This window comes from Orbicella faveolata, unplaced genomic scaffold (assembly GCF_042242905.1).
Source record: "Orbicella faveolata isolate gen_17 unplaced genomic scaffold, um_ofav_v1 contig_14, whole genome shotgun sequence".
Classification (NCBI taxonomy): domain Eukaryota; kingdom Metazoa; phylum Cnidaria; class Anthozoa; order Scleractinia; family Merulinidae; genus Orbicella; species Orbicella faveolata.
The window spans coordinates 21,029,346-21,045,575 of NW_028301541.1; the positions used below are offsets into that span (position 1 = coordinate 21,029,346).

Here is a 16,230-nt window from a genome sequence, read left to right on the forward strand (position 1 = left end):
AGGTGGTATGGTACCCTCAAATGGACCAAAAAGTTTATTAACCGCGCGGCCATGGGCCGAGCGCGGTTCTAGGTTTACCCGTGGTTTATTATTTTTTTTTTTGTCGGTGACCAGACGCAGACCTCCGCTCGGCCAAATTCCGAGTCACGCAACGTGTGATGTTTTTTCCGCCAGAAGCTGTTAATACACGGATAATTTTACGGATATTGTTTCCTTTGTTGAGGGTAAAATATATTTTCTTTTGGTTTTATCGAAGCGTTGGATTCAAAGAGAATAATAAATACGCTAAAAAAAGGTATTACGTCAGCCATGGAATGCGTTGACGTTGCAGCTTTCACTTTCGCTACGTGACTAATAAGATCGTGTTTACTTTGGAAGTTTATTTCGCCAGAAGCGACGGTCATCAATTTATTTGCAAGTTTGCGAGTATTTCTTGTGGTTTTAGGCAAATGAAGTAAATTCTTTGCCTCTTTCATCGCAGCGAGTTCATAGATCGGAAGGAAAATGAAATATTTGCAAGCCAAGCAAAGAACATGTCAGGACATGCAATGATTACGTCATTGGTAGGGAAATAACCACCGTACTAAAGATAGCCGTCGATAACGCAATTCTTGAATTATGTGACTCGTGTGACTTCTTTGCTAGCCCTTTACTCAAGGAAAAAATTAAATTTAAACTTGACTCTTAAGAAAGAAAGCTGTTGTTAATAGTGTTCGTATCTTCATGCCCATACATATCCCAAAGAAAGTTCCAGATTAACACTATTACGTCATCAGAGATTTCGCAACGGCTACGACTGATGGTGCAATAGTACAGTCTGTGTTGATCAAGTGATGTGATGTCTACAGTAATCAATGAATCATCAAGGATTACTTTCGAATGTGCACTGCGTTGCGACTGTAGTGCTAAGAAAACAGTTAAATTTTAAAAGCGCGGTTTTAAGATCTAACAGATCTTCTTGTTTAAATATGGTGAAGAAAGATCAGTTGTGTGCTGTTGCACTTTTCTCGATCTGCTGCGATCGTCCGCCGTTTCATCCCATGAGCTCTACCCTGCCTCTATCCTTTCCTTTTCTACTGTTCTTCTCACAGTTAACAGCTCATTATAAATGCAGACACTGACACTATCGACAAATCTACAGATCCGCTTTATCCTCGTCAGTTGTCTCTTAATTTATAGTTGTATTAAAAACTTATTATTTATGTTTGAAGGCTTCTTGTGGTAAAAGGTATAAGTAACCGGAATTTCCAGTCTTAATTTAAAGCACAAATGCTATTTACAGTAATCATTTAGATCCAGAAATGCTGGGTAGCGTAATGTAACAGCATTTTAAAAAAATTATTTACTATCAACAAGTGAATATATGATCAATTATGTCTTCATAACTATCAACAATCGATACGTTATTTAAACAGTTGGTTTAAGTTTATGGCATCCATAAACTGATGTTAATGAGACCCGCACACAAAGACAGGCACAGACATTCTGCATTGTAACACTTTATTTCAGAGACATGTAACACTATGAACCTCGTATCACGCTCATAAGTAAATCCCAGTAACATAGGTAACATGCCACCAATTCTTGATCTCAAAGTCCATCAGGGATTCCCAGTTGAAAACAATCACCCCCTTTTGATATCACAACAAACCTTTCATTTCCTAAGTAAAACCACTGTTATCTACATCTGTAAAAAACAGTCTCTCATCAATGGTTCCAGCCATGTCTCTCACGTGTCCACCTCATGCCCCTGACCTCTAGTCAAGCACACGCTCCTCTTTGTATTCAGTCTTCTTGTTTGTGCCGATCCTTCGCCACTTCGCCGCTACTTTTAGAAAAACATTTCTCCGGATATACTTATGATATCATTTGCTTATTATAAAATAATAATAATAATAATAATAATAATAATAATAATAATAATAATTATAATTATACCATTAATGGCTATAGGCTACGGTTATCTGTCTCTTAGCAAGCCTTAGACCTTATCATTCAGGGTGCAATGAACAGAGACTGTATTTTGGTGGCTTTCTGTTGTTTGTTATTAAAGGACGGTGGCAGGGAAGTGCACCCATTAGCTGCACTTTACCCCACAGTAAGGCTCTAGCCCACTGGAGACAGGTCCGGAGAAATTACCTATTCCAAGGTGGCTACCCCCGGTACCACCTGATCTGTGCTCCCCCCAGGAGGGGCTCCCCCTCCTGGTTCCCTCAGTCCGCCGGGACTGTGGGATATGGGCCTCAACCCTGGAGGCAGGTCTGGAACTTTTATTCCAGGGTGGCTACCCCCGGTACCACCGGATCTGTACTCCCCCAGGAGGGCCCCCTTCCTGGGCCCCTACTCCCCAGTCGTCCTTGTTTTTCCGCAAATTCGTCATATTCTGCGACTCTCGCAATAGGCTGTGAAAAAAAAAAAGAGTCGAACCTTGTGCTGTTCTGGTAACTCTGGTACATCATTTTTGCAGTAAATGACCAAACAAAAAAAAAATAATAATAAAAACAAAACAAAAAAAACAAACAAACAAATTTCAAACCCGGTAATATTTCTTCAAGCTTCTTTCCTATAGCCTTAAATCCATCTCCTACTCCCTTTCCTAATTTTGATAAACCGCTTTTTAAATTAGAAAGAATGACACTCAGAACCACACTTACAGCAGATAATATTGCAAAGCGGGCAGTAAAACCATACTTTTTAAAAATAGCCTTAACTCTTTCCCTAAGTGACATACGTTCTTCTAGTCTTTCATTCTCGTTTTCTAGATTTCTGATTTCTTCCTCTTCATCTTTAATATTACGATCAATATTCTCTCTCTGATCATCTTCTACTAATTCCCGTTGGTTTTTTAGTTCTTCTATCTTCTTCTCACGTCGTCTTATTTCTCTTTCATTCTCTTCTTGAATTTTTTCAGAAGTCGGGCCAAGACTTGTTTTTGTTTCTTTCGGTAGTTGTGGATTTAGTTGTTCTTCCCCAGTTTTTTTATTGGTGGTGAATAAATAATATATATTTGTTTAAAGCACCTTTTTAGACTTCTAGTCTACCAGTCTTACTATAATCTGCTATTAAATCAATTGCACTCTCTTTGGGAAATTTTGTTGTTAGTGATTCCCAAGCTGATTCTTGCCTTTTTCTTGTTATTGGTAAATCACCTTCAATAAAAGAAGTCTCTGCGGTACTAGATTTCTCTCCACGTCTGTGTGAAGTACTAGTCATTTCGATTTGATCACCATCATCTGGTGGAAATGAACCAGAAGGAGTAAATGGATTATCAAATCCTGTACTTCCTCTATCATCATCATCGCGATTTTTATCATCATCGTGTGGAATTAAAGGATCGTTTTCATCAAAATCATCCATTTAATTATTGTTAGATAATAATTTTTAACTTAAATAAATTTGCTAGCAAGATAACCAATTGCCAACATTCCACCACCTACATAAGCCATTTCACCAAGTTTCTGATCACTACTTGGTTTATAATAATCAGAAAAATTTGGTCTATTAAGTGGAATAGCTTCATGTGTCTGATTATATAAATTTAAAGCTTCATCAGTATTAACTAAATTTTGTTTAGCAATTTCACCTTTATGCATATTTTCTTCTTTCCATTCTTCAAACTTTTGTTTATTAGCCATATATTTTTGATAATCTTTTTGATATTTTTCAAGTGCTTTATCATGTCTGATACGCTCTTCATCAGTCTTATCTCCACTTAAATATTTAGCAAGATATGATTCACCTACAAAAGTGGTCGCATTAAGGATTGCTCCTCCAATCATCAGTGCAATTGTTGCCATCTATATACTACTAGGTAATACTTTTTTCTCTTCTAAATAATCTTTTAGTGCAATGCTACCTCCTAGTACCGCGGTCCATTTTACATAATTCATTACATTGGAAGAGGGATCACTAAGGAAGTTTTCTTTCAAGGCCTTCTTTCCAAGATAACCAACCCCTGCGGCTAATCCCATCAGAACTGCTGAATCAGTTATTGTTTTAACAAGTTTGTTGTCTGACATTATAATAATAAAGTACAATTTTTTTAAAGTAATATTACATCATTCCAACTCTTACTGGTATTCTTGATTTATGTTCATTTCTTTTACTTCATTCTTTTTTATTTGATTTTGAGATGGATCTGGTTCTTTGTAACTTGGTACTTTATACCTATAGTAAAGATCTACTAATGTTAATCCTATACCAACTAGAGAAATAACTGTTGTAAATGATAATTCTGGAAGCCAACTTTGACTTTCTTTCTTTTCACTTTGACTTTGACGTTGACTTTGACGTTCTCTTTCTCTCTGGAGTGCCTCTTTAGCTCGTTTATTGTATTCTGCAAGTTTTTTACCTGCAGCAACCTTCTTTGAAAATCGTATTGTTTGGACCTGTATTTTTGAAGCTGCGGGAAGCAGTAACTCCAAATAACCAGTGTAAATTGTTCTCAAAGTTTGCAGTGAAATTCGTCGGATAAGCGAAAAGGATGTGTTCCCTAAGCGGTCCGCAGATAATGTAGTCTCCTCCGCAGCCGTTATTAGGGTCGTCACACAACGCTTCTCCCCCACTAGTGGGGGAGAAGCGTTGCGTGACGACCCTAATAACGGCTGCGGAGGATACTACACATAATGTTACTCGGTCATATTTTCGACGCTATTGCACAGAATCTTTGTCGCACTGCTGATTTCCAAACCTTCGAAAAACTCTCTGAGTCTAACAATTTTGTTATCATGTAATTCTAAAGGATTAATCTTCGACTTCCATCTAAATCGAAAGAGAAATAAGTGTTGGTTAGCGGCGTACAGTTGCGATCTATCTACATATCATTATAACGCTTCTTGATCATGATCGGATCACACAACTTTGCCGGTTATGTTATAAATACTGCGGGATTGGAAGATATAGGTTGTCGGTAATATTTCTATAAATTGCTGGTTAGCTTTAAGCAGAAAATTTATGAAAATAGCGTTCGGAAGTCTGCGGAACAAATTCCAGTGAGAGTTCTTCGATGGTTCTCACAGATTCAGTTCGCTTGTTTCGGTTCGACAAAATCAACCATCGTTTACGTCTTTATTGCACCATTAGCCGATCATCGTCAGTAAATTGTACAGTATATCTTTCTTTAAATCTGGAATATTGCTGCAATAGCAGATAGCACCTCTGAAAGGCGTTTCTGCGCACTTTTCGAATGTGTGTTGCACCATCCTGAAGGAAATGAGAGGACGTGAGATATCCAACCTTCTTGGGTAGACGTCACAACAGCCGCTGGACCCATTCTCCTCAAACTCGGTCGTGAAACAAAATGGCGGTGTTTTGGAGCTATTTTCGAGATTTCGTCGGGGCACAGAAAATCGAGGATTTAACGGAATCCAAAAATTGTTTCGCAGAACTATTTCAAATAAGAAGTAGATTCGTTTTAGCGAAAAAATTTTTGGGGTTAGGTGCACTTTAACCATATTTTTATCATGTTATGCAAAATGGTATTTTGGAACCTTTGGCCGCAAAATATGAGGTTTCGTGAGAAAGGTTTAATGGGAGTGTAGCCTTCCATCATGCTCCCACGCAGGACGCTCTTTGGGCTTGTCACACAATCTTCCTCCCACGTGGGGCAGGAAGATTGCGTGACGAGTCCTGGTAGGTGACTACTGGAAATGCATTTGAAACCTGTATTTTTGATATTTAATGTTTGGTTGTATGTGCTCAAGAAAAGATACTCTACAGCAATGCAATGTTCAAACTTAAAGGACCCGCTTGACTAAATGTAAAATAACTCTGCATCTTTTTTGCTGTGGTTAGCTAATATACAAATATGGTATTTGTTTCGTTGATCAAATAGGCGTTGCCTCTTAATTGACAGATTTATTTGATCACAAGAATCGTGATTGACATAAATTATATACATTGACTTCAAGGCGTTAGGTTATTGTGTTTCAAACCAGTTTTTCAGTAGAATCGAAGTGAGAAAGAAGTTATTTTAGTCTGTCTGTTAAACCCGCTTACCTGGGAAATCTGTTTGTTAAACCTGCTCACCTGGAGAATCTGTTAAAGACTCAGTGCTAACCCGTAAAGTGTGACCGTTGTAACTACCCGCCACAGAAGTTAGTTGAAATTCAAGTTTTCTGAATTTAGCTTTGAGATAAAGATTTGTGTTTGTTCTGATTGCTAATTATAAATGTATTTCTTTTAGATCAAATAATTATTAAACCTTGGCTTGATATTATGTGGTTTGTGGTGGTCTTTTGAGCTAGCCAGTTCCATGTGCGACAGTATTTATGGGCATTTTTTGTTTTTCCCCATATCCCCTGTGCCTTCAAGTGCAATTGATGACATTGCCATTAACATTCTGTAATTTCAGTAAAATGATATCTTAATAACCAGAGATATGATACCCATCAGCCTCCATTTTTTGCCTGGTTGTACCAAGTTCTGAGCTTCTTGCCTTTTTTTCCAAGGCAAAAGTTCTTGCTATGAGACTTTATGCCCGAGAAATTGGGTCAGCAGGGCAAAGACACAAAATTGGTGAAAAAAGAGTATTATGGTTTAATCATTCCTTTTTCTAGATTTTTAGTGTCCATATCCCCAGAAATTGACTGGGCAAATCTCTGAAACAAGACCCAAATGCTCCGAGATACTGTAGAGAAGTAATGAAGGGATGCACTTGCAAGCCATGCATGAAGACATTATAAAGGTGATATTGTTTACCTAACTTGCCACCCTGATTGTGTTTTAGCAATTAACAAGTCCTCAAATGACATCTTAATTATATTCAAACGACAGGATTTTGGTTTTTGTTAACCAGTCTTCACACCACAACATGATAAATTTATTGGAATGTGTCAAAATCACAAATCATGATGGAATGGCACAATAGTTGTCAAGCTATAAAACAATTTACACTGGCCACTGAGGTAAACAACTCGGCAAATTTATATTGTGGCACAATGGCCGCCAAGCTAATTTGCTGAACAAATTTTGGGGCACAATGGTGACTGAGCTAAACAACTCTGTTCATTTATTTTGTGACAACAAGCCATGGTCATGTTGTGCAATGACTACTAAAAACAGACTTCTTAATTCCTGTTTACTTTGACTCACCCAAAGCTGATTTGCTGACCAGTAGACCCATACTGATTTCACTTACCAAGAGTATCTACAAAGAGTAGCTAGAACTTTTGAAATACAGTCAAACCTGTATAAGTGGCACCATATTAATTGGTTACCCTCTATTAAGTGGTCAGTTTTCAAAGTCCCAAAAATTACCTCCCTAAATTACTGCAATTGTGACCTCTATTAAAAGGTCTCTTCTATATTTAAGAGGTCGCAGTCACCATTTGTGAAGTCCCAACAGGACGTTTTCTATTGTCTTGACCTGTGTTACATGTAAATGGTAACAGTGTCAATTACTTGTTCAAACAGTTTCAAATAATGTAACACACAAGGTACAACAAATGATTTCCTTGTTTAATTTCGCAAATCATTAAAATGTCGAAAATGAATGTTTCTTATTTGAGGTCAAATGTCTTTTCAGCACTGATTGTATTTGAAATGTTTTTCTTGCAACCTGTATTAGGTGGTCACCCTGTATTACGTGGTCACTTAGCCTTTCCCTGAGGGTGACCGCTGAATACAGGTTTGACTGTACACTGAAATGCACAGCCCAATAGGCCACTTCTGAGTTACCTTGTGTCCAAACAAGTCTTCATGCAAAACCATTCATATGAAAATGCGTTTCCCCCTAGATGTTCATTTTCATGTAATTCAAACTCATTTTCATACGAAAGGTTTTGAACGAGGACTTGCCAAATGCGTGGGGAAATTATTGGATTATTTATCATAAAACAAATAAAGAAGCCTCGACTGTGCTCTGTTCTGTTGTAAAGCACTTAGGAAGCGGTAGAGCGCTCAAGAAGCAGGGAAAAATACTCGACTCCGTCTCGTGTTTTCCCCTACACTTCTTTCGTGCTCTACTGCTTCCTGCGTACTTTACAACAGAACAGAGCACAGTTGAGACTTCTTTATTTGTTAATTATAACATTATCCACAGTCTGCAGAGGTGAAACTGATTCACTGAAGTCACTTCTATCAGTCTTTCTCAATAAGTCTTGATAGCGTTTGTTCACGTTTTTTGCAATCAACATCTTTATTCCAAAACGTCTTGAACATATCAGAATAAACTTTGGGTTTAAGGCATTCATCGTGCAGCGCATCGCAAACATCACAAGCTGGAAGACCGTGGGTCCTCTTTGAAGCAAATTTCTGTTTCCAAGAAAAGTATTCGTTGTATGCAGTGTCATTTTTATCAAGGTACAGTAGGTATTCTGCCAAAGCTTTCACGGATGGAAAGTCTTGCACACTAATAAACGAGCCTGGTGGAACCACATCAGCACTGTAATAATCTTTGGCAAGTACAACAGGCACTGAATTCCTACTTAGTGATATCCAGAATTTCTCGGTGATATAATCAGTACAAACTCCATTTTCAAAGGCCAGAGTAAATTTGTAAGGCTTGAAAATGTCGTCACAGTTGCTTGATTTCGAACACTGGTTGTCTTGTCCGTAAATATGTGAACAACTGCCATAAATATCAACATTGATGTAGTTCAGAAGCTTTTTGACATACTGTTCTCGAATAGTGCCACAGTGTGAAACAGCCCACAACACTAACTTAGTTTTGTTTGCTGCGAAGTTAATAGAAGTGCGTGGATTTTCAGCAGGAGGCAATCGAACGTAAAGTCCATAAGGGAAATGAAAATCTGAGTCCGTTTTGAAAGTTATCGTCCAGTTAAAAAAGCCATCCGGTATTACAATACCGTCTACAGGCTCAGTCTGAGGACTTTCACTGGAAAGAAAGGCCATTCGTTGACTCGGACGCCGATAGTTGTGAATTTGTTGAAGTTCTTTGGGACTGACGAATCGTTTGATATCTGGAGCGTGAAAAATAATCAGATCACTCTTTCCTATATCGTTAACGTTGTGGGTAATTTTACATTTCTTCTCTGGGCAGTTGGCGTGAGGCAGATTGAGCTCTGTAGAAGGGAAATCTGGCCACGGTTTACTTCCAAACCATGGAGTGTAAAGCAGAATGATCCTTGTTCCGTTGCGATCAAAATGACATCTGTTTGGCATCCGTTTAGTTTCGGTAGCGTTTCGAGCAATCCAAGGCTGTAAATGTGGAAAATTTTCTTCAGATTGCAACATTTTGATGGAGTACAGTAGTAAGAGAAGAATTAAGCCAACCAAAATTGCGAGTATTCTCCAATTCATGATACTTGTCATATCCGAAATTGTTGTGGCTGCACGAAAACATACAGAAACCAAAGATGGACGCCACGTTTTTATTACGCCCCCCAAGGCATGCTGGGACCAACTATAACAATGCATGATGTAACAAGCTATGACAATGCATGATGTAACAAAATATTAGCTCGCGGCACAGGCGACTACAGACCGACTAGAGGATGTAGTTGTGATAAGTCCGGCTGCTGCGCGTGGTATTCAATGTATTAAAGCTTTAAACTTGAGTTGATGCACGACGAGTTGATATCGTGAGCATAGTACATGTATACCAGCTTATTTTGCAGCCTTACATGTATGATGATACCTGAAAAAGCGACAAACCATTTTGGTCCACCTCACCTGATGAAAACACAGCTCGTGATGGGCTCTGATGCCTCTGAACAATCGCTATGACTTCAGTTTGTATGCCGTTGTAAAGTGTTCTCTAAAATTTAACCGTTGAATGTGTTGTGAGAATCAAAAAAAGTCCGCGACTGTGCAGGCTTTGTTTCCTTGCTTGAGTCCCTGGATGTACTGAGAATGCGAAATCGATTTCTGTTTTGGTTTCGCCTGAAACCTCAACATTAAAATGCAAAGCACGCTATATATGTAAATCGGGGGGGGGGGGGGGGGGGGGCACGGCGGAAAAACCGCTGATTGGCTGAGAAATCCGTTGTCTTGGAGCATGCTCAAGCGCTCGCCGCTGACAATTTGCGGCTGCGAACGAGTTTCGAAAATGTCTGAATATTTTGGAAGCGGGAGCATCGAACAGCAAGAAATATTGTGGATTTTTACCCACTTAGAACTTCTACTTGTCACAGAGAATGTGGTTTAAGCAAAAGTAAGTATGTTGCAAATGTTAGCCTGGTTTTTTCGCTTTCTTTGAGTCTTATTCTTTGTGTTGTGATTTCTTTTGTCCGTTGGTGTCGTGTTCATTTTGTGCCAAGCGGAAGCCCCTGCTTAGTTTGTTTACAATACTCTTCTGCTGCAGATATTGGTGTACAGATGACTTAACACAATGAACACAGCATAATGGAAAGCTATGTTGAAAGGTAAGCCAAGTTTTCCTTCCTTTCCTTCCGTAAATGGTTGATTTTTGCAAGTGGCAACATTTTCTAGTTCGTGTGTGGCTTCGGAAACATTTTGGCTCGATGAGTCTACATTTTAAAAGTTGAAGCTTTTGTTGGCTATCATTTGAATTACCGGTCATATCTTGACTTGCCTCTGGGAAGAGACCCGTTAGGTTTTTTGTCTGCCATGTTCATATAAATAAGTGACGAAAACCGTTGACACTGTACTGTAAATGAGCTTAATTTTGTAGATTTAAGGATATAAATCTTGCATGCAATGAATGTTTTAAAAGCGTAGCCAACTTATGTTCAGTCCGGATATCAGCATACTATTCAAGGTGACACATTTCTTTCTACGTTTGGATATATCCTCTGGCTTGTGTTGTCTACAATTTAAAAGTTCTTGCAGCGGTGCAACAATCTGATATGACAGATGTACACTAAGGTTTGTTGTTATTGAATGGACTAATTGCGTTGTTTTGAAAGAGTTTCTAAAAGTTATCTTGTAAAATTATTTTTTGACCTGAAGGCAGACTTTTTTGGGTTTAATTAGTCGGATGATGATGAGGTTAATGAAATGTTTTTATTTGTTTATTTTTTATCGAGTGAAACCTCAAGAAGTAACAATCCTTTTGTTGTACTTCATGATTATGTTGTACTACATGATTTAAATTTCCCAGTTACAAAGCTAGCAAAATGACTGAGGTATTCACAATATAGGTTGAAAGAAGTTGCGTAGTCTTCAATGCTCTACACAGTATTGTATAACATATGAACAGTGCAGATACTAACTAAAGTTAATGACATTTCTTCTTGCAATGTAATATGTATTCAAAGGATGAAGCCAAAGTATAGCTTAATTTAATTTTACATTTTTTCCTCTTTTTTTACACAGTTAGACCTCAGATTTTCACAGCTCTCCTCCTCTCTTTCAATGACTTGATTCTCTGGCTGGGGACAGTGTGACGTGGCCATGTACATCAATGTGAAGAAGTTTTTTTCCTGGATGAAATGAATGCCATCTTCCTTGGAGAGGATACTAAATGATATGTCCCTTTCATAAAAAGATTAAGGAATAATAAAAGGGATAATTACGGAACCAAATGCATGGAACAAGTATTTCAGGATTCCCCAGTAATTAATAAAGAAAAGCGTTTGAAGACAGAAAAATTATAACTTGGTAAACAACTTGGTTGGGATTTGACTTCTTAAAAATTTGTAGATCATAATATTTTGGTGAGGAAGTTTATGCGATATTTAACAATAATTTATTCTTTGCAATCAAGGTGAATAGTGGCTGTTATTTACAGGATTCATACGGGTCCTGGAAAACCTGGAAAGTCCTGGAATTTTATTGTGGCATTTTCTAGGACTGGAAAGTCCTGGAAAAGGGCTACTGGTCCTGGAAAGTTCTGGAAATCTGTTAAACTCAAGGGAAAAAAATATGAAATGTATGGCAGACAGTAAGGAGAATTAACATTAAGATCTTGGGAGTGAAAGGGTTAATGTGAATTTTAGAGTCCTGGAAAAATCAATCTGAGTCCCGGAAAAGTCCTGGAAATTTGTTTCTGAAAAAGGGTACGAACCCTGTATTTACTGAGATTGACAAGTTTTTAGTATATGTACAAAGTGATCTCAACAACAGATGAAAAGAAAACCATTAAAAGATAATTTAATTGACCTCTCAATTCATGCGTGGAAAACATGGGAGCGGCATGAAGATGTGCACAATTCTTTACAGAATCTTCTAACATGGCAGGTCTAGTTAACCTGCAATAAAATCCTCGTTGATCACAATCTAGCAAAATGGTCTTTTAACACTGTTCAAATCAACAATCTAAATGAAAAGTCTGTTTGCAAAACAATTTCATTGTTCAATCAAAGTTTTCATTTTCACTTGAAATGAAAATTGAAAATTCGAAACTTCGAAGACTTTTTTGTATTTTCTGGTACAGTATCTTCTTGTATTCTCAAGATTTCCATTTCAGAAACACTGGCGGAACATAAGTTTCCGCCGGCCATTTTGTTATTGTTTGGATCACGTATCATTCACTCGTTAGAGAGTGAATAATTATCAACTATTCCACAAGAACGTGTTGGATATGAGATAATAGATAGCCAACAAGGCGCGTAGCGCTGAGTTGGCTTTAATCTTCTCATATCCAACAGGCATGAGTGGAATAATTGTTTTATTAAAAAGGCCCCCAAAATATAGAAAACTAGACTTAAATAGCAATAAAAATGCTCAAAAAATCATGCATACGCTTTCCATATTTGTAGAGCATGGTATAATGGTTCATAACCCCTGATAGCTAAAACAATGAAAACTCTCAAATTGCATTATCCAATCCAGTTTTTTAATGATGCTCATTGCTTGTGTGTTTGTGTTGGATTTTATTTTTATTTCAGTTTAGTTTTCTATATTTGGGGGACGTTTTTAATGAAACAATTCTAGTCACGCTTGGTTGGTCTTTTTGTTTGGGAATGGGAGAGGTTAACTTAACAGTAGTTTTACATGTAGTTATTTTGGAATTGCAAATCTCGTAATTTGCATTTTAATCAGATAAACATTTTGCTGACATCATTGCCTGATCTGAATAATTTACCAAAAAGTGAATTGTGGTACCAGAAGATAACCATATCCACCTCAAGGGAGGTCAATGGAAATTCTGAGGAGTGGGGGGGGGGGGGGGGGGGGGAGAATTCAAAACCTAAAATTTTGAAAAGGAAAGTATGAAGGTGAACTGGCATTTTCAGTGGGGTGTTCAGAGGATGGTTTGCTCCAAATGCATGTGTTATGATATGAGCCTTTGTTGCTTCACTGATGTTGATAGAGATTTGAATATCTTCTGTATCTGCTAGTCTTATTTTCTACAGTAGTGGGTTATCAGCCCTCAGCCCAACACCCAACCTAGAAAGCCAGGTGATCACAATTTGTCTGGTCCCCATCCTTCAACCTACCAGAAGTACAAGACTCTAGCTGACATAGCTCATAGGGTCATGGATACAAAAACCATCCCTCCACAATAAGGTGGTGACCCCATAGGATGGTTGGAAGATGGGGGAGGGAGTAAACAAAATTTGGTAGCAGGGTCTGCAAGGGTATGGAATTTATGTGGAACACAATATGAAACAGTAGAATTTTGTTGCAGTGTAGGCTACTGAACCTTCTCCCTAAAAGTATCTAGGAGAGATGGCATGTGGTATTTGCTTGGAACAAGACTTAAACTTACTATTGGGGGAGGAGGGATGGTGCAGTTTTCATGTGTTTTCTCAAAATGGTACTTTTTGCAAAAAGGCATGCTTTCCAACGTGGTCAGTGTAAGACACAGACTTTGGACTGCAGGTCAGGTGTTAAAATGCAGACTGTAGACTTTTTAAGTGTTACTGTGTGTTAACAGTAAACAGACCAACCTTATTCAAGCCAAAAGAAGTGAGAGTTTAGCCTAAATAGTTCTAGGGTTAGACTGACTATCACTTGGGTCAGCTGGGAAGGATCTAGGGGGCTTTGGCTGGTTCGGTTGAAACCCCTAGATTAAAAAAACAGAACTAAAACATAACATGCTAACTTGGCTCCAGAATAACAGAAATCCCATTTCCAATTCAAGGACCACATTTCAAAAATTTCCGGCGTGAAAGCCACCGGTCCCCCCACAGGGGACCGCCTTTTGGCAGTTCGTATCTCGAAACCCCTGCTCTGTATCCGCCCCAGGGTTAGCCTGAATATTTTCTCCAGTTAGCCTGTTTAAGGTTAGCTCTCGATAAAACACGATACAGTTATAATGTCTGCAGTATGTATTTCCCCCTTACTCTGCAGTCTGCAGCGCACAGTCTGCGTTTTACACTGACTGAATTTCGATGTAACTACAAGCCTTCACATAAACGAATGTTCCGCCAGTATAAAGTGGAACGAGAACCCCTTTTGGCGGATTGCTTTTTTCGTTAACACAATGGAGAAATGTTTGCAATAACGAAGCCCGCAGCTAGCTGCGGGGAAAGCTGCGTAGCCAAGGAACAAGAATCGTAGTAAGAAGTAGCATAAGCCATAATATCAAACACAGGCTGACATAAACAAAGAGCAATTTATTTTATCCTTCAAGCTGTATTACATATACAATACAACTTTCTACAATGCCATATTAAACCTCTATAAGCTTACTACAAGTTTTCAGCTCAAATCAGTACATGGCATCCACTGAAGCGGCAAAACAAGGCACGAATGAATAGCACACAAGCGAAACACACAACAAAATTAGGCATTAGTGTGTACTACTTACGAATTCGTCCTCCACTTTTCTTTCTTCAGGCAACGATGCAAAAGTCCATGAACAAATAGCATTTAAAAATTTTCATCAGCACGAAAAAAAAGTCATATTTTATATGTTCCGTAAAATTAAACAAGCTACAAGAAATTGCGGTTCAAAACCTTAAAGAACTTGACACGACCTTAAGAAAAGGAAACACGGTACCTCGGGTGAATTTGAAAAAGCTGAAAGTTTCCTTTCGGAAGAGCTGTCTTTATCACCTGAGAAAACTGCCAACACCGTTTCGATCCTCTCGATCACAGTCAAAACATCAGCACGGATCATTGCCCAAAGTAGCCGTGTTGTTTGTAACTGCCTTGAGCGAGCAAGATGTTGCCAAAAGCCATGACAATGACGTGTTCGTTTTTGATTCGTCGTCCGCCATTTTGAAAATGGAAAGGCGGGAAGACAAATCGAAATCTACTGCGCATGAGCCGCGGTTTTTCCGCCGTGCCCGTAAATCAAGTCCAGCGGCAGGGAGCAGACAATCTTGTTGAGTTGGATGAGAGTAAATAAAAGAATGAGAAGAATGAAATAGTTCACCCTTGTCTTACATGTCAACCGTCATGTCAACAAGAGAAATTTTTTCAACAGCGCGAAAAGGTCTAGGTACGAGTTTTTAGCGCTACAGTTTTTATCCCGCAGCAGTGAACAACAACCCTGCAACAGCAGCTGTAAACTTGCCACAGGTCTACCTTTTCTTTATCCTTGATCTTTGACTTATTTATCTTGAGCGACGAAGCCCAATCGGGCATGTACTAAAACCCGAAACAACGAAACGAAACGAAACGAGCGAAACGAGCGAAACGAAACCGCCGAAACGAGCGAAACGAGCGAAACGAGTAAAATCGTAAGTAATAAATGAAAAAGTTAAAAAAAAAGTCTTGATCTCTAGCACGTTACTATGGCAGCCGGATCTCGTACCCAGATCCTGTTCTTAAGGTGGTATGGTACCCTCAAATGGACCAAAAAGTTTATTTAAATATGGTGAAGAAAGATCAATTGTGTGCTGCTGCGATCGTCCGCCGTTTCATCCCATGAGCTCTACCCTGCCTCTATCCTTTCCTTTTCTACTGTTCTTCTCACAGTTAACAGCTCATTATAAATGCAGACACTGACACTATCGACAAATCTACAGATCCGCTTTATCCTCGTCAGTTGTCTCTTAATTTATAGTTGTATTAAAAACTTATTATTTATGTTTAAAGGCTTCTTGTGGTAAAAGGTATAAGTAACCGGAATTTCCAGTCTTAATTTAAAGCACAAATGCTATTTACAGTAATCATTTAGATCCAGAAATGCTGGGTAGCGTAAAAAAATTATTTACTATCAACAAGTGAATATATGATCAATTATGTCTTCATAACTATCAACAATCGACACTTTATTTAAACACGTTGGTTTAAGTTTATGGCATCCATAAACTGATGTTAATGAGACCCGCACACAAAGACAGGCACAGACATTCTGCATTGTAACACTTTATTTCACACTATGAACTAACACTATGAACCTCGTGTCACGCTCATAAGTAAATCCCAGTAACATAGGTAACACGCCACCAATTCCTGATCTCAAAGTCC

The 16,230-nt window shown here is 38.5% G+C and overlaps 1 protein-coding gene and 1 long non-coding RNA gene across 2 annotated transcripts; one reads left to right on the forward strand and one right to left on the reverse strand.

Moving 5' to 3' along the window:
- Positions 1 to 6,513: 6,513 nt before the first annotated feature.
- On the reverse strand, positions 6,514 to 9,862 carry LOC149114478 (alpha-(1,3)-fucosyltransferase fut-3-like). The gene has a single exon (XM_089287021.1). The coding sequence runs from the start codon at positions 9,376 to 9,378 to the stop codon at positions 8,080 to 8,082; it is 1,299 nt and encodes a 432-aa protein (XP_089143147.1). The 5' UTR covers positions 9,379 to 9,862; the 3' UTR covers positions 6,514 to 8,079.
- Positions 9,863 to 9,964: 102 nt separating this feature from the next.
- Positions 9,965 to 12,031, forward strand: LOC149114479 (uncharacterized). The gene is made up of 3 exons (XR_016206481.1): positions 9,965 to 10,114; positions 10,265 to 10,325; positions 11,239 to 12,031. It is a non-coding gene; the product is annotated as an uncharacterized LOC149114479 (long non-coding RNA).
- Positions 12,032 to 16,230: the final 4,199 nt, after the last annotated feature.